The sequence below is a fragment of the Bos javanicus genome, chromosome 2 (genome assembly GCF_032452875.1).
Source record: "Bos javanicus breed banteng chromosome 2, ARS-OSU_banteng_1.0, whole genome shotgun sequence".
In the NCBI taxonomy this organism is placed as follows: domain Eukaryota; kingdom Metazoa; phylum Chordata; class Mammalia; order Artiodactyla; family Bovidae; genus Bos; species Bos javanicus.
Genome location: NC_083869.1, coordinates 126,243,213 through 126,263,031, shown reverse-complemented (window position 1 = coordinate 126,263,031; position 19,819 = coordinate 126,243,213). Strand labels below are relative to the sequence as shown.

The following is a 19,819-nucleotide window of genomic DNA, read 5'->3' as shown; positions in this document are numbered from 1 at the left end:
ACAATCAGAGGCAAGAGAAGAAAAAGGAGAGGAGAGCTACTCAGCTTGATAGGGAATTTCCCACCAGGGATTCTGAGGTGGGTAGGCCTCCCCACTTCTTTCAAAAACAGGGTGGGCCTGAGTGGTGCTGGGAAGTCACTCCCATCTCTGTCAGAAGCCTTGAGAATCTCTCAGACGCTGATGGGAGCCTCATCTTCCCACAGACCCTAATGGGGTCAGGCTTCCTATTCTCAGCCAACTGTGGGTGAGCATTTTGCTACTTCAGCAACAGCAGAGGGCATACTGGTTGTGCTTCAGCTCTGTGGGTTTTAGGGTGTCATCCTCACTCCTCAGCCTCTTTGTCCGGGCTGGAAGGCTTTCCAGTGAGCTGTGGTCTCTGATAGGTTCCAAATGCTATCTTCCAATTGTTGGAGGTTCCCAATTCAGAGCCAGGAAATGCACAGAGGTTAACAGAGATGACCAAGAAGGTCCCTTGGAAGACACTCAGGGGTGGTTTCCTCCCTTCAGAAGTCACGATTGCCAGGTGAGGTCGGGGCTGAGAAGAGCACTTCCAGACAGGGCATGTGAGATGTAAGGTGGCACTTTTCTGGGAGGCATTTTGGGAACATGAACACAGAACCTAGAAAATGTTGGTAATTTTATTTCTAGGACTTATGTATCGTAAGTTAAAAGTCAGAGACTCAGACAAAGGTTAATCACAACCTTATTTATAATAGCAAAAAACTGGCAACAATTTAAAGGCTAACTGTGGGAGTCTGGATAAACACTGTTTTGACCACACTATAGAATATTATCATGTAGACATTAAAAAAGGTTTTTCCAGTTTTCAACAAGGACCTTCTGTGCACACAGGGAGCTCTGCTCAACACCATGTGGCAGGCCTGGACAGGAGGGGAGTTTGGGGAAATAGATACACGTATGTGTGTGGCTGAAGCCCTTTGCTGTCCACCTGAAACTATCACAAGATTGTTAATCAGTTATATTCTAATATAAAAGGTAAAAAAATTCTAAGATTTTTCTAGTTCTAATTACCTGAAAAAATATTAACTGCAAAAAGGTTATAAAGCTATAACAATATATCCCATATATATAAGTGCTATAGCTATCCTTCGAATGTATAGAAAAATAAACTGAAAGAAAAAATATATATTTATACATTTGAATAGAAAATTTATTATTTTCATTTTCCAAGTGTTTTCTTTTTCTATTGGGGGAAAAAAAAAAGAAATCTTAAGGACAGTTGTCACTTGCTGCCAAATCGAGGGTAGTCTTTCTCTGGTGGTTTAGTCTCTTAAGTCGTGTCTGACTCTTGTAACCCCATGGACTGTAGCCCACCAGGCTCCTCTGTCCATGGGATTCTCCAGGCAAGAATACTGGAGTGGGTTGCCATTTCCTTCTCCAGGGAATCTTCCCAACCCAGGAATCGAACCCAGGTCTTCTGTATTACAGGCAGATTCTTTACCAACTGAGCTACAAGAGAAGCCCTAAAGTGAACGTCATTCAGTCGTGTCCGACTCTGCGACCCCATGGACTATACAGTCCGTGAATTCTCTAGGCCAGAATACTGGAGTGGGTAGTCTTTCCCTTCTCCAGGGGATCTTCCCAATCCAGGGATCGAACCCAGGTCTCCCGCATTGCAGACGGATTTACCACAAGGAAAGCCCAGTCTTTCTCTGACCCTGCCTATATCATGCTGAGCAGACCTCACCTGGAACCCAGATGCCTCTGCTTTTCGGCATTGTGCTGTCCAGCCCGTCCTAACAGGCGAACAGAGAATCATGTTGCTATCAGTGGGAAGTGGTCAGAGCTCCATCCACTGGAGGAGACACACCCTTGTCACACCAAGGCCTGAAAATAAAGCCTGGAGTGTTTCCATCCTTCCCCACTCACTGATGCTGAGGGTGCTTGCATATGAGGCCATAAAGTTCTACATGATGCCTTTCTTCCATCTGGTGTGCTTTGGTGGTGGCTGGGGCCTCTAGTTCGGGGTAAGCATCAAAACCCCTGACCACAACTATTGGTACCAGCTTCAAACACACAGCACCCACCCTCACGCCTTAATTGATGAGGGATTTGTCCAAGAGCCTGGGCGTCATGATCCCGGGCTCCAAGCCTCACAGGTGACTCACAGACAGCCCCAGGCAGTGCCCCCTGGCCTCAGTTTCCCTGGCTTGCCCTGTTGATACTCCCCACCTACTGTGTACAGTGTTAAAAGGGGTGAGGTGCTTTGAACTCCTCAGATGAAAGAGATGGGGGAAGTAGCACCCAGTTATTATCCTGTATCCTGCCAGGCGTGGGAGTCCAGGTCGACTGCTTTCACACTGCTCCAGTCCGAAGAGCCTCCTTATGGCCCCTTCCTCTCTGCCTTCTGCTCTGATGGCCAAAACTAAGAAAGCAGAGCTCAATCACCATTTCAAGTCCACTTCAGAACAGTTCCCCCTGATTTACAACTCAGGAATACTTTGCTGCTGCTGCTGCTGCTAAGTCGCTTCAGTCGTGTCCGACTCTGTGCGACCCCCAGAGACGGCAGCCCACCAGGTTCCCCCGTCCCTGGGATTCTCCAGGCAAGAACACTGGAGTGGGTTGCCATTTCCTTCTCCAATGCATGAAAGTGAAAAGTGAAAGCGAGGTCGCTCAGTCGTGTCCGACTATTAGCGACCCCATGGACTGCAGCCTACCAGGCTCCTCTGTCCATGGGATTTTCCAGGCAAAAGTACTGGAGTGGGGTGCCATTGCCTTCTCCCAGGAATACTCTACAGGTGTCTAAATTCTTTCTCATGAGTGGCTACAAATCCTGTGGGAGAAGGGGCCGTGACTTTTCACCACTAAGGATTCACCATTTAAGAAGTCAGCAAAGCGAGTGTGAGAGAGCCAGGCTGACCGAGGTTCAAACTCCTCAGTTTTCTGTTTCCTCATATAAAGTGGGGGTTAGCACCATTCCCCACCTCATCTGTAGCCCTAGGCATTCCTGTGAGAGTCATATGAGGACTGTCTGTGTGGAAGCTCTTTGTGAAATGCGAAGCCCATCCCATGTGTTAACAGGCCTGAGTGTCTGCAAATAAGAATACTGGCACAACTGCCATCTGTCCCCTTCTGCCTCCAGGCTACAACTGAAAGAAAATTAAAATTAAAAAAAAAAAAAAAGAAAGAAAAGAAAGCCTGGGGCGCCACCTACTGGTTAAAAATACGAATCGCCCCCAACTAGCTGCAACACCCAACAAGAAGCAAGTACCAGTATTTCCAACCTGAAGTCATCGTTTTGCCACAGCCTTCATACCGTATTATATACTAATATTTTTCTTTCAACAACATATTTTGTATAAGTAACTTCATTTTAAAATAAACTTTAATCATTACTATAAATGGAAAACTAATTAACACTTGCCCCTCAAAAGAATAAAACTGTGAAATAAATACAATGAAAATAAACCATTGCAAAATCTGCTAGGAAATGGTGCTTGTGAAAGCTCAGGCTTGAGTTCACTGTTAGCGCTGAAGATGGACAAAGGAGCACCACTGGAGACTGGGTCATCCCTCCAGCATGGTCCTGGGCTTGGGGGTGAGCCTGCCCTGGAATACCAAGAAACAGGCCTCTTCTGGGGAAGGGTGGCCTTCCCACGTTCCCACCTCCCTTGGCCAGGGTAGCGGGAAGAAAGTTTGGAAGCCACAAGAAGTAGAAAATAAGCTCTTGTATTGCAGCACATCCCATCACAGCCCGAGTGGGTCAGTGCTGAATGCCCAGTGGCAGCGTCCAGAGCTCACAAGGGTGTGACTGATGCTCTGCTTGGCGACATGTCTGGCTTCAGGCCAGAAGTCCTCTGCAGGCCTAGGTATCCTCACGCCTGTCTCCCAGCTCTAGCCCGGAGGGCTGCTCTTGGATCTGCTGCAGCTGAGCTGTCCAGCTGGTCACTGGGAGCCGCCACTCCCCCCAGTGCTGGGTCGTGTGTCTTGTCCTCCGGAGCCCAGCTTGCTGCTACAGCTGCATGGCCTCCTGCTCCACTGACTGCTCTGAGGGCGCCAGGTACTTCTCCTGGAGGCCCAGGGTGCTGATGGGGGGCTTGTCAAGGCTGACAGCACAGGCAAGGATGGGGAACTGGTCTGGGCAGGATCTGATCTCTGTGATGCCTGCCTCCCAACTGTGTCTGGCAGGTTCCTCCCATCCTGTTCCCTTCCTCCTAATTATAGCTTCAGGCCATGGGGACCAACTGGTCTGAGAAGTCCCTTGAAGCAACCAGACCCACACGCTCCTCTTTGTGCCTTTTCCCCACAGTGCTGAGCAGCAGAGAACTGGAGCGCGCCAACCTTCCGGCTCTGTGTTGTGGCACGTGCTCTGGAGCCATGCCCCTCAAAGATGGCACAGCCCTCAGCTCCCATCCCTGCTACCCACCTGACAAACCTGCCCTCTCCTCTTCCTTTTTTGGCCTCAGTGAGCACAACCACCCTGAAAAGTCAAAGTGTTAGTTGCTTAGTCGTGTCTGACTGCGAACCCATGGACCACAGACCATCAGGCTTCTGTGTCCATGGAATTCTCCAGGCAAGGATACTGGAGTGGGTAGCCGTGCCCCTCCAGGAGTCAGAGGTTTTCCCCATCCAGGGATCAAACCTGCGTTGCAGGCACATCCTTTACCATCCAAGCCACCAAGGAGGCCTACAACCAGCCCAACCACCTGGGAGTCTAACTTCTGCTCCACCTCCTTCTATCCTATAACCACCTGGTCACCAGCTCTGGTTGTCTATCTCCTTAGTATTTTTCCCAGGCCACACCCCTTTTTCTATTCTCATACTAACATTTCATCCGTTCTCACCCGGAGACTAAAAACGCTCCTGCTTCCAATCACATCCCTTAAATGCACTTTCTGTACTTGGAGGTGCTTTTCAAAAATGGACATCTGATCACATCACGCTCAGCTCATCGGGAGGATGCTGGTTCCCACCAGCCACCCACAGACCAAAGTCCACACTCCTCCACTGCCCACCTTCCTTGACCACTGCATCTCCCCTTCTCCTTCAAGTTCAAGACACCAGGCAAACTGAAGCCCTCGTGTCTCTCCCAAGTGACCAGTGCCCCTTCATGGCTGGGCCTCTGTATTTGTTGCTCCTTCTGATCAGAGTCCTACTTATCCTCAGGTACAAACAACCCTGAAGCCTTCCAAGGGACCAGCCACCAGGGAGCCCACTGGTCAACAGGAAACCAATCATCTGTAAGGGCAGACGTGGCCATTCCTCAGCCCCTGGCCTTCTGCTCTTGGCCACGGTGGAGGCTGGTGAGGAAGGATACGAGGAGAAGTGGAAGTCAGCTCCCATGGCGGCAGACATCATGGCCTCCAGGCTCCGCTGCTCCTGGACCCCAAAGCAGTAGCCGTTGGCTTTATCCACAGCCTGCAGCACCTGCTGGATACTCTCCTTGTCCTGAGCAGGGAGGAGAGAAACAGAGGTATGTGGAACTGAGGTTGTACCAAACCAACTGCATTCTCCAAATATGCCCCCTCCATCTTGCCTCGTGAAGCCTCTAATCCATGCAGCTTCCTTGGCCTGGAATATATCTAGTGTCGCCAGAGGCCCAACTACACCCCTTCTTTCCTGACTGCCAACTCACCCAAATTAGAACAGATAAGCTCCTCCATGCATACTCACCATCCCCTGGGTTGATCCCCACTGTGGCTATGAGCCTACCATCTTACTATTAACAAGTTAGTAACTCCCCCACTGGACTGTGCACCCCTGGAGGTCAGGAACCTGTTTGCCCAGACATCCCCAGTGCCTGGCACAGCATTTAGCTAACAGCAGGCACCCGTAAATATGCATGTAACTTATTGTTCCTCCATATAAAAGTGGTAAGGATGGTCCCTACATCACATGACAGTACATGTAACAGTCCTCAGCACACACACACAGTGTCTAATACAGAAAGCCTTCAACAAGCTGTAAATTGTACGATTAATATTATAGGGTTCACCTCCTCACTGTAGAGGAGAGAAGTGTGGCATTAAACAGAAGAGACAAGTTCTTTAAGTCCACCACAGCAGAAAGGATAATCTAACACGCACTTTTCCTCCCAGGTTCCCTTTGCAGGGTACAAGGTGAGAGGCACAAGAGTTGGGTACTACTTTGCAAAGTCAAGAGTCAGTTGCCCATCTGGAAAGAGCCTGAAGACTTGTCTCTGGCCTTGGTCAAGTCCCTTGCCAGGCACTTTCTGAACCCCTCCATTTTTACACAGAGGAGGTAACATACGTGGAGAGAACCCAGCAAAACAGAACAGACAGGGCCAAAGTCTGGTCCACCCTCTTTACTGGAATCCTGCCTCCCACTGGCCTCGAAGCCAATGAGACTGATGAGAGCTGAGACCAGGACAAAGACTACTGTTCGAGGCCTCCACGCTTCCTATATCCTTGGTCTGCAAGTGCAGTCCCAGGCACGTCAGAGCCGATAGCCAAGGGAGGAGTCGTTCCAGTGCCTAGTACAAGCACACCTCGGAGATACTGTGGGTTGGGTTCTAGAGTATTCCAATAAAGCAAATCCCATGATCAAGTGAGTCACATGAATATTTCGGTTTCCCAGTGCATATAAAAGTCGTGTTTAAGCTCTACTGTAGTCTACTAAGTGTACAATTATGTCTAAAAAAAAAAACCTTAATCAAAAAGTACTTTATTGCTAAAAAATGCTAACTATCATCTGAGCCTTCAGTGAGTCATAATCTTTTTGCTGGTTGAGGGTCTTGCCTCCATGTTGAAGGCTGCTAACTGATCAGGGTGGTGGTGGCTGAAGGCTGAGATGGTTGTGGCAGTTTCTTAAAATAAGACAATAGTGAAGTGTGCAGCATCAATTGACTCTTCTTTTTATGAACCATCTCCCTGTAGCACGCAAAGCTGTTTGACAGCATTTAATAGCATGACAGTAGAACTTCTTTCAAAATTGGAGTTAGTCCTCTGAAACCCTGCTGCTACTGTATCAACTGAGCTCATGTGATATTCTAAATCCTTTGTTGCCATTTCATCCTTCCCAGTTATCTTCACCAGTAGGTTCCATCTCAAGAAACCACTTGCTTTGCTCATCCCTGAGAAGGAACTTATCCATTCAACTTTTTTCATGAGATTGCAGCAATTCAGTCACAACTTCAGGCTCTTCTAATTCTAATTCTCTTGCCATTTCTACCAATCTGCACTTACTTCCTCCACAGAAGTTTTGAACCCCTCAGAGTCACCCACAAGGGCTAGAATCAACGTTTTCCAAACTCCTTTTAATGTTGATATTTTGACCTGTTCCCATGAATCACAGATGTTCTTAATGACATCTAGAATGGGGATCCTTTCCAGAAGATTTTTAATTTACTTTGCCCAGAACCATGAGTGGAATCACCATCTATGGCAGCTATACCCTTCAGAAATGTATTTTTTAAATACTAAGACTTGAAAGTCAAAACGACTCCTTGATCCATGGGCTGCAGAATGGATGTTGTGTTGGCAGGCATGAAAACTTCTCCATCACAGCCCCTGGGTGAATAGGTGTCTTGTCAATGAGCAGTAATATTATGAAAACCATCTTTTTCTCTGAGTAGTAGGTCTCAATAGTGGGCTTAAAATATTTAGTAAAACATGTATACAAATGTGCTGTCATCCAGGCTTTGTTGTTCCATTTATAAAGCACAGATAGAGCAGATTTAATAGAATTCCTAAGGGCCTAGGATTTTCAGAATGGTAAATGAGCTCTGGCTTCAACTTAAAGTCACGAGATGCATTAGTCCCTAACAAGAGTTAGCCTGTCCTTTGAAGCCAGGCACTGACTCCTCTCTAGCTACAAAGTCCTAGATAACACCTTCCAGTGTAAGGCTGTTTTGTCTACACTGAGAATCTGTTTAGTGACGTCACCTTCATTAATTATCTCAGCGAGATCTTCTGGATCATTTGCTGCAGCTTCTCCTTAGCACTTGCTGCTTTACCTACACTTTCATGTTACTGGGATGGCTTCCTTCCTTAAACCTCAGGAACCAACCTCTGCAAGTTTCAAACTTTTTTTCTGTAGCTTCCTCACCTCTCAGCCTTCAAAGAACAAGAAGGAGTTAGGTAGGGCCTTGCTCTGGATTGGGCTTTGGCTTAAGGAAATGCTATGGCTGGTTTGATCTATTCAGACCTCTAAAACTTTCTCCATATCAGCTTTTTGATATGCTTCTTCATATCAGCTTTCTGATATGCTGAAAGATTTCTGTTGTGCTTTCTTACTGCTCCTGTGTTCACTGAGCAGCACTTCTGATTTCCTTCATGAATTTTTCCTTTGCATTTACAACGTGGCAAACAGTTTGGCACCAGAGGCCTAGCTTTCGGCCTTTCTTAGCTTTTCGACATGGCTTCCTCACTGATTTTAAGTATTTCTAGCTTTTAAAGTGAGAGACGTGAAGCTCTTCCTTTCACTTGAACACAGAGACCAGTGTAGGGTTATTAACTGGCCTAATTTCCACACTGCTGTGTTTTAGGGAATAAGGCGGCCCAAGGAGAGGGAGCGAGATGCGGGAACAGCCAGTCAGCGAAGCTATCAAAATACGTGTCAAAATCCACACGCCATCTGTGGATTAAGTTCACTGTCTTATATGGGTGTAGTTGATGGTGCCCCAAACGACTGTAGAGAGTAACATTAAAGATCACTGATCACAGATCATCATAACAAATATAATAATAATAATGAAAAAGCTTAAAATATTGTGAGAATCATCAAAGTGTGACATGGAGACATAAAGTGAGCAAATGCTGTTGGAACATACACTTGTTGAATGCAGGGTTGCCACAAACCTGCAATTCATTAAAAAAAAAAAAAAAGCAGTAGCTGTGAAGTACAGTAAAGTGAAGTGCAAAAAAACTGAGATGTCCTTCGGGACTTCTCTGCCGGTCCAGCAGTTAGCACTGTGAGCAGTTAGCACTCTGAGCTTTCACTGTCCAAGGCCCAGGTTCAGTCCCCGGTTGGGGATTCCACAAGTTGCGCAGCATGTCCAAAAAAAAGAGAGAGAGAAAGAAAAAAAAAGAAGTATGCTTGTACCTGAATATTGAGAGGGATGAAGGAGACTAGGCTGTAGTCTTCAATGAGCTGCACCAGTTTCTCGTTGAGCTGCCGGTAGTGGCGGAAGAAAGGATCGGAAGCAAGATGGTCCAGCAGGTAGGAGAGGTCCAGGACCTCTGTGTAGTAGTCCAGGTTGAAGGCTAAGAAGAGAAACTGGTTAGCACAGGGAACTCTATTCAATATCCTGTGATAAAGATAAACCACAATGGAAAGAATACAAAAAAGAATATATGTATATGTATAACTGAACGTTATGTATGTATAACTGAATCACTTTGTTAACACAACATTGTAAGTCCATTATATTTCAATTAAAAAAGAAGAAAGAGAAGAGAAACTGGTATTAGGAGCAGTTGGCATCAGGCAAAGACCTGAGAACAGAGAACGTTATTTTTTTCTTTCTTCCTTTACCTTCATTCACTCACTCACTCATTCATTCATTCATTCAACAAATATTTGTTGAGGCAGTGAAATTAACTTACTAAGAAGAAAACAACTGATTTCACTTGTTGGCGCTGCCATTTACCAGCTCTGTGGGCAGTTACCCACCTCATGAGGCTACTGTGAGGATTAACTGCCATAAACCTCAGTGTCTGGTTCAGAGAAGTGCCTGATCAACGGTAATAAGACTGAACATGTACCAATAACACTGCTTGGACCCTGCCTCACGAGGATCACAGCCAAGCAGTGCCCCCAGGACCAGGCACACACACTCTAAGTCATCGATCTAGCAAGCTGGCCTCTTGGGAAAATGACTTTCCCTTTCTGGGCCAGTTCCTTCTTAGCATAAAATGAGAAGATCAGAATAGATGACTCAGAGGTCCCTGAATTCAGTTCTATGAATACAAACTTCCTCTTAAGAGAAGGAAAGTGGGCCTTCCCGTATTATCCATTTCTGCCTGGAAAACTCAGGCAGCTGGGAACTCAGCAGGTCTGTCCCGAAGTCAGTTGAGGGAATCTGGCTGTCGGGACCAACTGACTCACACCCTGAGCTCTGCTTTCTGTATTCTTACCAGCCCTGATTAGAAACTGACACCCGTGTCTGCAAGGAAGAAAATGTGGCCATTCCAGCAAACTTCTTGGATTGCCTGACAGGTATGTTTCTCACTGAGAATGGAGAAACTGCAGCCAGGTACACTGGCACTTAGATTTCCTCTCAGCTAACATGCTAGCTTGGGCTATTCATGTAACTTCTCTGGGTCTCAACTGCCTGATCTGGTGTGTGCCTCCATCTCTTGTGAGGATGACTGGCAAGAGTCAGAGCTAGAAATGCAGAGGACAAACGTGGCCATCGGAATGGAGGCTGTGAAGGGGGAGAGAGGCATAAATCTGTACACAGATAAAATGGGGTATCTGGGCTTGCCAAGAGATGGACCAAGACTCTGGGCTGAGGCGGCCCCTCCAAGGTGCTGACATCCTTCCGTGTCCCGACGGGCACCCAGTCACCCTCCCTGGACAAGGCCCCGACACTTCACTCTCTCCACAACCTCCTTTCAGCTGTTCTCTCCATTCTCTGTGGCTGAAGATGGTATTTAGAGAACTGATGCTCCAGTCAGGAGAGCACTAATTTTGCAGGAGAAAAAACGCTGGCTGTTAGAACCCTAGGCAACACCCCTGCCTCCTGCCAGCCTGCTTCTCCCTTTGTTGTTCCCACCTTTATCTGTCCACTGGTTCGGTCAGAAATGTGAGAGGCATTCTTAATTCCTCTATGTCCAATCCACCAGCAAATCCTATTTCCTGAGTTAAGTTTTATATCTATTTCCTTCTCTTCGTTCCCACTAACCACCGCCTGGGTTGCCGCAAAAACCTCCTATAGGATCTGTTTCATTCTTGCCTCTTTCAATTCACAAAGAAGCCAAAAGGGCCTTTTCAGTTCATGGTGTTCTCCTGCTTCATATTCATCAATGGCTTTCCTCTTTAGCCCCTGCCCACCTCTCTGACCTCGCTTCCTCCTATCACTCTCTGAGCTATACTGGGCTCCCCCACTTCCCATCCCCTTTCCCTTGAACACAAAAAGCTCTTTCCCTAAGGGCCTTTACTGTTACTGGATCCCCTGTCTAGGACACTTCTGCATTGACTGGCTTTTTTTTTTTTTTTTTTTACTACTCAGCTCAAATGGTACAGTTCACACCCTCCTTCTCATTCACTCACTATGCATCATTTTCTTCTAATTCCTTCATAATACATATCACCATCTGTAGCTCTCTTGTCTCCAAAACCCAGAATAGTATCTGGCACAGAGGGGCACAAAATAAATGGGCAGGGGTCAGATCTGCCTGTGGCTACTATCACCAGGCCATACACAGTCCCTGGAAGCGGCTTCCTTCAGCAGAGATCTCTGCATCACTCCAGCCCACCTGCTGCCCTGGGCTTCCAGAACAGGATCTCTTACCCAGCTTCCCATAGTGTTCAATGAGGTCCATCTTGGAGAGGAGGTTGACGTGGGGCAGCTCCACATGCAGCATGGTGGCCAAGGAAGTACACAGTACCGAAATGAACTTGGCAGGGTCTGTGCAATAGTGAGAATCCACCAGGTGAACAGCAGTCAGCTGGGAAGAGAGGAAGGGAAAGGCGTGAGAGTGGCCCAGGGAGGCAGGGAACATTAGGGCCTCTGTCCCTCCCATCAGACTGGGGACTTCTGAGGGCAAAGGGCAAGTCTTCCCATTAGTCTCCTCCTCCTTCTGTTTCATTCTAACAGCCACTGCTAACCCTTATCCCAGGAGAGGTGGAACACTTTTTCCTACAAGATGCCTTGCACTGAGCCTCCCAGTGGGCACTGCATCTGACTCCACTGTTTCACTTTCTTTTGCCTACCAAGTCACAACAACAATCATCATGCCACTTTCCACTTAAACCCTTCTATACTCCCAATAATCCCCAATTGGGTAGCGACACATCCATCCTACAGATGAGAAAGCAGGTTCAGAGGGATTAAACTGGCTTGCACAGGACCACATAGTGTGGAGTCAGTGGCAAAGCCAGAATTCGAACTCACACCTGTTTTACTTCAAAGCGTCTGGGCCCCTACCTCACTGAGGGACATGGGGGCGTGGCATCTGTCCTCCTCCCTTTCTCAGTTCTTCCATCTGCAAAATAGGCCCGCCAGACCCCAGACGCACCCTGAGGTCCCACTGCGTCATCTGGGAGAAGATGCTGCGCAAGGCTCCGTGGTGCGTGCAGAGTTCCACTTGGCCAGGGCAGTCGAAGAGAAAGTAGTGGCCGCGCAGGGGGTCGAGCTTGGCACGCAGCCAGTCCAGGTTGGCCTCTAGGTACTCCATGCAGTAGAGCAGGCCGCCGTTGGGGCCCAGCTGCAGCGCGTCCATCACGTCGCCCAGCCCCACCAGCTCGCCCACGTCCACGGCGCACTCGTATGGCAGCCCCTCGTTGGCTGGGTCCAGGTTCACCACCGCCACGCGCCGGCCCAGCGCGCGCAGGAACTCGCTCATGCCCAGACAATACGTGGTCTTCCCCGAGCCCGGCGGGCCGATCACCGCCTGCCCAAACGCCGTGGTCGGAGCGGCTCCCGCCATGGGCGGCCGGCACACGGCTCCGTGCGGAGCAGCTGAGCGCGGCAGGGGAGGGAGGCGGGAGCCACACCGGAGACGACCTCTGAGGGCAACGACGGGATCCCCCAACGTGCGCTTCGCCCCGGGCTGGCCGCGATGCCGGGGGCTCGCCTGAGGAAGAGGAGGGAACCCACGCGCTGTGAGGGGATCAGAAGGCCAGGTACCGACAGGACCTGCACCCGACTTCCGGATGACGTCGGGAAAGCCCGGCCCGGAGAGGAAGTCCCGCCCTCACGGTGACGACACAGCTTGGCGCCGAGAGCTGTGGAGATGAGCCCCAAGTGGTGACGCTGGGGCGTGGAGCCGATTGGGGGCCCTGCAGGGACCTTTCCGGGGGTTTCCCCACCGTACTCCTGGCCCAAATCCGAAGAGAAAGAGAAATTCGGTAGTTAACCTTTTTATTCTCCCGTTAGGTCGCAGACCCGGCACATCTGCGGCGGGTTGTCCGCTGCCCCGGCCCAGCACTGGAGCCCGCCCCAAGACCGTCTCTTAGGAACATGAGCCCTCTCCTCTTCCGTGTCCTTAACGCCCCTCTTTCTGGGCTTCATGGTAACCTCCTCCCAGTAAGGTTTTGCTGATAACCTCAGCCAGTCCAGCTTTTCAAGGGGCTGGGGGAGGCAACAGAAGCAAGCCCAAAAAATAGGGACTAGGGTTAGGAGACCAAGGAGGAGGAGTCATTAATTCCTTTCATTAAAGGGAAGTATATAACGGGGGCTTTTTGTAAAAATGTCCCTGAGGTAGACAACCAGAAGGCAAGTTCTGAACAAAGCATCCTGAACAACCGTGCAGACTGCTGCTCCCAGAGTTCTTTCTGCCTTCAGTGGAAGATAAGGCTGGGCACAGGGCTGCCACTGTGCAGTTATGAGTGATCCTGATTAAGGGGGAGTCCTTGAACCTTTCACTCAGGCTCTGAGAGGCTGTTCAGTGCACAGCTGGAACTCCTCACAAAAGCCTCTGTGCGAAACTTCATGCTGGTGGGTGGCTGGCGGCGGAGCAGCGACTCTCCTTGGTCCTGGGGTAGGGGCTCATCGTAGATGGTGGAGATTAGCCCCAAGCCAGTTCCACGGGGCCTCTTCGGTTGCCCAAATGGCTGGAGCTTCTCTCCATGGTACCTGAAACAAAAAAAGGGCTCTCCGTGAGAGGGTTGCTCTCTTACCCCAGTAAAGGGGTTGGGAAAGAACAGGGTAATAGCTACTATGTATTTCTTCAGTTCAGTCACTCAGTTGTGTCCGACTCTTTGTGACCCCATGGACTGAAGCATGCCAGGCCTCCCTGTCCATCACCAACATATCTGGTTTGTCCCAAAGACAGAGCATTGAATCTCCTGCCCCCTCATCTTATCTGTTGATGGTGCCAGCAACCAGGGGCCTCACATACTGCTTTCATTTTAAATAGTACACAAAATTCAGAACTGTTACCACTTCGTGACTTACAGTCACTCCCTAAGAGCAATCATCAAGTCCAAATTCCTCAGACTTGAGGGAATGACTCCTCCAGGAGATTAATCATCCTTAATCAAGCTTGAGGACTCAGTCTTGAAAAGACTAGTGCCAGATCAACTTCTTCCAATTCTGCTTTAAAGTTCAGTCCCTGGGGGGTCTCTAGCGCCCAACCCAGAACCAGAGGGAAATGGGGAACCTGGGTATAGCTGAAAGGCTCACTTGGGCTCCCAGGGAAGTCCCTCAGCCGTACTCACCCCAATCCACGCTTACATCTGGGATGCTGGCCGTCATTATCCAGGGCGTCGGGAACGCCTGAGCACTGGCTGCCCAGGCCCTGGCCCTCAGCCCAGCCCTGCCGTTCCAGCACCTTCCGCCCAATGCCCTGCAGAGGAAAGAGAGAAGACTCAAGACATGGGGCTCCTGTGGGGGCAGGGGAGGGAATGGGGGTAAAGAAGGAAAAGAAAGGGGTCAGTGGGCTGGGCACAATGCTCACCTTGGTATGGCGCTCGAAGGTGCCCACCTGGTGTCTGATCACAGAGCCGGCCTCCTGGCCATCACGGAGCCTCCGTTCCAGACGCATTTGGACAGAGTCTCGGGCGTCTTTGTCTCCACCATCTGAGGAAGCAGAGCCCAGTTTGTGGAAGGGTCTCTCTCAGCAGAAGTAGGGAAGATCAGGTTTCTAGGCCCTCCTCACAAGATTTACATATTCATCTTTATAGTGTGTCATTACTGTATTTTTCTCATTAGACTGGGAGTTTGCCAAGAGGAAGAACCATGGCTGTCCCATCTTACAGATGAGGAAAAACTGTGGTGCAGAAAAGTCACAGAGCCAAAAAATGAGAGCTGGAATTAGGACCCAGGTCTTCACCTCCCACTCTGTATATCACCCTAGGTCATTTTTTTTTTTTTTTTGACCACATTGCGCTGCATGTGGGATCTTAGTTCTTCAACCAGGTATCGAACCCAAGCCCTCTGCACTGGAAACTTGGGAATCTTAACCACTGCGAGGTCTCAACCCTAGGTGATTCTTGACTCCAGAATCTAAATTCTTAACCAGAGCCTGAACTCCTGATTTTCTCACTCTACTAGGGCCTGCCCATCAGAACCAGACCTCCCTGAGGGCTGTGCCCACATGTCCTTCCTCCACACAGAAAGAAAAAAGATGCTGCCCACAACCAGCACTTAATGCACTCAACTAGTGATCTTTTAAGAGACTGGTGCCCTGTCACAGACTCTGCTAAGCAGGTCTGGTAAAGTGTCACTGCACGGCCAGGGCACCATTCCATCTCCAAGTACTGCAAGCCCGGGCCCAGTACCTGTGTCGTAGTACACACTCATGTCCACATCCCAGTCATCAGCTGTCTGTTCATCAAAGTCTGCAGAGAGAAAAGCATCAAGCAGAGTGAACCAAGGACTCTCAGTTCTATCAAGAGTTAAATCTAGACATTCTAGAACTTGGAGTGTATATTCAAATCTCTCCTCTGGGAGGGTCACTCAGAATTGGGAGGAGGGCATTTTCTCCCCACTCCCCTGACCCCCAACCCCTAGAAAGGATGGCTGGTCTCTCAAATACAACAATGTAAGCCTCTTTCCTAGCCCTCTGGTCGGGCTCACCGCCAGGGAACCCACCACGTGGAGCAGAGCGCCCTGAGCGAATGCAGCAGGGACCACCCCTGCCCTTGCCTGGTGCTAGCATTACCTCCTTCCTCCTCCTGCCAGAACTGGGCGTCGGTGTAGAACACCAGGCCGGAGCCGCCCTTCTCCCACTTGAGCTCGATCTCCTCCTCAAAGAGCCGCTCAGAGGTCCGCTCCTGCCCCGTCACGTCCTCATGCAGTGCCACGTGCCGCTCCCACTCCTCACCCCGGTCATCATCCTGGGAGAAGGTGGAGAGAGGAGACCTGCCTGTCCAGCTTCCTGACCTGAGGCCCACAGGTAGGCAGCTGGCTGCACAGGAGGTCCTAGGGATGGGACCTCAGCTCTATTCCTCCCGATTTCTCAGAGAAGCAGCATGTTTTTGGCCCCTGAGGCCTGACCTGACAATCTCTCCACGCCCTGAGTGTTTCTCAACATACTTGGCCACTTCCCCTACTAGTCTTTTTTTTTTTTTTTTTTTTTAAAGCTGCACCACACAGCAGATAGGGATCTTAGTTCCCTGACCAGGGACTGAACCTGTGTCCCCTGCACTGGAAGCACTTCCCTGGCGTCCAATCTTAACCACTGGACCTCCAGGAAGTCCCAAGCCTGACTCACTCTTATCGTTGCACTTTTGGTCACGTCGCTCTCCCGGCCTCTCTGCCCTGCTCTTCCGCCACCACCTCCTTAATCCTCAAGTGCTTTAGCGCACATGAAGTCCCCCACACTGAGGCCCACAGCACTCTCACTGGTCTGTGAACTTCTGTGTTAATCAATATACACTGTTCATGCTTTTCTACATTATGTCACAAAGAAAGAAGGGACAAGAACTAATACCTACTGTCAACTGTGTCAGACCCTTCACATACTTTAGCTCCTTTAATCACCCGAACAACTCTGTGAATAAGTACCATTATTCCCGTTCTACAGATAAGGAAACTTCGATTTAGTGAAGCAAAGTGATTTGCCCAAGATGGTACACCAAGAGAGGGGCAGCACCAGCCTGCAAACCCATTCTGTACCATGTACCCTTTGCAGATACTGGTTCTTCCTCTTCAGGGAGACTGAAGGCTCTTGGAGGGAAGGAAATGAGCTTTAGAGGGTCTCTGGAATCCTGTGCTAGCCCCTGTGTTTACGGCTGCTTGACTGGACTTGTGGAATGATAGAATGACTCCTGGCTTAAAATCCTGGGGGCCCCCTGCCCCATTTAAACTCCAGGAGGCCTCAGGAATCACTGCTGCAGAGAAAGTGCTGAAGAAAAGGCATAACAGTACCACACTAAGGATGTGGTCCAGATGTGTTAGTAACTCTGAGCGGGGAGCTTTGAAGACATAGATCAATTGCTTTTTACACAAGGCACGCATTTAAAAAAAAGTTTCCCAATAAATAACAAAATCTCCTGATTCAATGGGTGAACAATGAAGTTTGGAGAAAGAGGTAGAAGAAATGTCTCTTTCACTGATGAGGTTAGACTGGAGGCTAGCGTTCAATCCACAGATTCAAGGTCAGAAAACAGAGGTGAGTTCTCAACATGATGAAAGCACACAGAGGTCAGACAAGGAGCGAAGGGGACTGGGTTCACATCCTAGCTCTGCCTCTACTTCCTTAGGTGATCGTATCTCTTAGTCAGTAGATTTCATCAATGAAAGAGACCCTCCTCACATGTCTTCTGAAGCAATGAAAAGATGCCTTTGAGAATCTTTGGAAAAAAGCTCTGGTCCCTTTTCCCAAAGGAACATACACCTGCACAAGCAAATGCAGTTTTATATTCAATGTCAGGGAGTTCCAAGTCTTTAGAAGCCTCCTGAGGACCCCAGGTTTAGAGCTCTTGGAACACACAATTGAAGAGTGGCAGCAGCAATGCGTTTGCCTCTCTAAGCTGCCAGCAAGGACAAGACGGTGCTCCATACTCACGTCATCTGAGTGTGACTCTTCTTCCTCTTCCTCTTCTTCCTCTGGCTCTTCACGGGAGTTGGATGGTATGTCTGCCAAGCAGCTTCCCTGGGGTATTTCCTCACCCTCGGCTGTGTACACAAACTCTTCTTGCTCCACAGTCTCTGAGTCCTCATAAGTGAAGGGCACATTGCCATAGCGCCTAGAGGAACCTGTCTTGGGGAACTGGAGCTGAAGCTGGGTGATGATCCGAGGGGGTAGGCGGCAGGCCCGGATCAATTCTAAAAAGACCCGCAGGGGAGTGCCAACATTCCCATTGGGCATCAGCACCGGTGGATTCAGCTCTGGCAGCTGCCTCAGGTCAGCCAGTGTGAAGGTTTCACTCTTAGCCTGGCGACTCTGCAGTTCCTTCCGGGTCTTGAAGGGAAAGGAGCCCAAACCTTGGAAAGCAGGGAGAAGAATGGCACTTGAAACCTGAAAGTCTCCAGCCACACGTAAGCCAGAAACTGGACAAGGCTTAAATCCTTTCACTAATACTGTTTCTCCCTTTCAAACATTTCCAGAGTCCTTTCCTCTGTTTCCTGACCAGAACCACCTAGTAATTTTATGCCATTTCTCATCACCTCGGTAAGCTCACAGGTTTCTTTCAGATCTGGTTCCTGACGACCTTTTGATTCTCAACTGCCACTAACCCTCATCCCACGCACACCCTCATATCATGTGTTCCAATCACATCAAACAATTTAACATGCCCTGAAAGTTTTTGGACTTCACATTTCTGTATCTTTGTAAATACCACTTACTTTGAATACCATTCTTTCCCACAAACTCCTGTTTATATTTCAAGATCCAGATGGAAAGCCACATCTCCTAATCCTTCTAGGAAATCAGTTTCTCCTCTGCCATCTCACAGCAATGGGAGATAAAGGGCACAGGCTCCAGAGCAAAATGCCTGATTAATATTGTGACTGTCATCTTGTAACATAACTTCTGCATCCTTCAGTTTCCTCACTTACAAAACGGGTGACAATAGCTCCTGCCTTATAGGATTGTTGTCAGGCGTCAATAAGAAAACGAAAGGCTTAGAACAGTGCCTAATAAGGAAGCGTTCAGTAAATGTTAACAATTAGAACGGCATCCCTGTAACAATTATCTTTTTATAAATCTGTGTTCCTTTTTGAATTCGAAGCACAGACTGTGTCGGACTGTTTTCTACATACCAGCTAGAGTCACACTCAGTCTATAAATACAGGCTAGATTTGTTGAATGAATAAATTAGAGGGCCCTGCCCTGTGGTTCCTGTTTCCATATCAGTGATTTCCCAAGAAAATGGGAACAGTCCAAATAAAAAACCTTGTCTCTTCATCTGCATCTTGCCAGAGGAGCCTGGCATGCTGCAATCCATGGGATTGCAAACAGCTGGAGACTGAGCAACTGCATCTTGCCAAGAGAGGACTGGGCGGCGGACAACAAAGAAGGGGCAACAAAAACAATACTTGACTTCCTTTTCACCCCTCTATGTCAGTGCAAAATCGAAAGGATCTAGGAATAGACTTAACAAACTGGAAAGATCATCTGAATAGGTTCCCCTCTCCCCAAGTTTTTCTACCGTGCAAACTAAGCCTGAAACTTTGTCCACAAATTATCTAAACTCTTGAAGAGCCCTAACGAGGGACCTAACTTATCCTCATCACTCCTCAGGAAAGGTACCTCTGTTCCAGTGCCCATAGGCCAAGTCTAGTCTCTTTCCCACGGGTACCTGATGCCTCAGTAGGTAACCGAAGTCTGCGGATGAAACAACGACCAGGTAACCAAGTCCCCTGAGAATCCAGCCACCGGCGGCCCGAGTACATGCGGAGAAACCTCTGGGCTTGAGCGGCCCCCCGTACAGAGACAACACAGCAGCAGGTGCGGGTCCGGGTAGGGTTAGAGTCCCGAGTGGAGAGAGCACCGGCATCGTTGAGTGAAGTCTGGGCAAGACCCTGGCGGATAGGAGTTGGGGTACAGTCGGGAGCAGCCTGGGGAGGGGCCCGCTCAGGCCGATGCCGGTAATGGAAACAGAGGAAGCCACAGTCGCGTTGTTCCCGGAACTGGCTAAAGTAGCTCCGAAGCTGTGCTGACCGCAACTCCGAGGGGATACCGCTCACGACTAAGTAAACTACCGCCTCCTCTTCTGCCTCGCTGGACAGCGCCATCTTAGCTGTCACATGATCGGCTGGAACCAACTCTCGCGAGAACAT

General features: G+C 49.1%; 2 protein-coding genes across 2 annotated transcripts; both read right to left on the bottom strand.

Moving 5' to 3' along the window:
* Positions 1–624: 624 nt before the first annotated feature.
* On the bottom strand, positions 625–12,894 carry GPN2 (GPN-loop GTPase 2). The gene is made up of 5 exons (XM_061392309.1): positions 12,165–12,894; positions 11,438–11,594; positions 9,025–9,185; positions 5,279–5,409; positions 625–4,046 (listed from the first exon to the last, which is right to left on the bottom strand). Exons 1-5 carry the CDS (start codon positions 12,573–12,575, stop codon positions 3,974–3,976), a joined length of 933 nt encoding a protein of 310 aa, XP_061248293.1. The 5' UTR covers positions 12,576–12,894; the 3' UTR covers positions 625–3,973.
* A 98-nt stretch (positions 12,895–12,992) lies between these two features.
* GPATCH3 (G-patch domain containing 3) lies at positions 12,993–19,819 on the bottom strand. The gene is made up of 7 exons (XM_061392130.1): positions 19,339–19,819; positions 17,601–18,019; positions 15,753–15,927; positions 15,370–15,429; positions 14,547–14,668; positions 14,308–14,435; positions 12,993–13,723 (listed from the first exon to the last, which is right to left on the bottom strand). Exons 1-7 carry the CDS (start codon positions 19,817–19,819, stop codon positions 13,510–13,512), a joined length of 1,599 nt encoding a protein of 532 aa, XP_061248114.1. The 3' UTR covers positions 12,993–13,509.

What these genes read in the sequence shown, in the direction of transcription:
- GPATCH3 (XM_061392130.1), bottom strand. Translation starts at nt 19,819, where the DNA reads ATGTTCTCGCGAGAGTTGGTTCCAGCCGATCATGTGACAGCTAAGATG. An exon ending in CTGGCAGGAGGAGGAAGGAG is followed by an intron (nt 15,430 to 15,752) that starts GTAATGCTAGCA and finishes TTCTCTCTGCAG; the next exon opens with ACTTTGATGAACAGACAGCT. An exon ending in AGATGTAAGCGTGGATTGGG is followed by an intron (nt 13,724 to 14,307) that starts GTGAGTACGGCT and finishes TTTTTGTTTCAG; the next exon opens with GTACCATGGAGAGAAGCTCC.
- GPN2 (XM_061392309.1), bottom strand. Translation starts at nt 12,575, where the DNA reads ATGGCGGGAGCCGCTCCGACCACGGCGTTTGGGCAGGCGGTGATCGGC. An exon ending in TGACGCAGTGGGACCTCAGG is followed by an intron (nt 11,595 to 12,164) that starts GTGCGTCTGGGG and finishes CTCTCTTCCCAG; the next exon opens with CTGACTGCTGTTCACCTGGT. An exon ending in GCTGACTTCCACTTCTCCTC is followed by an intron (nt 4,047 to 5,278) that starts GTATCCTTCCTC and finishes GCCCCCCATCAG; the next exon opens with CACCCTGGGCCTCCAGGAGA.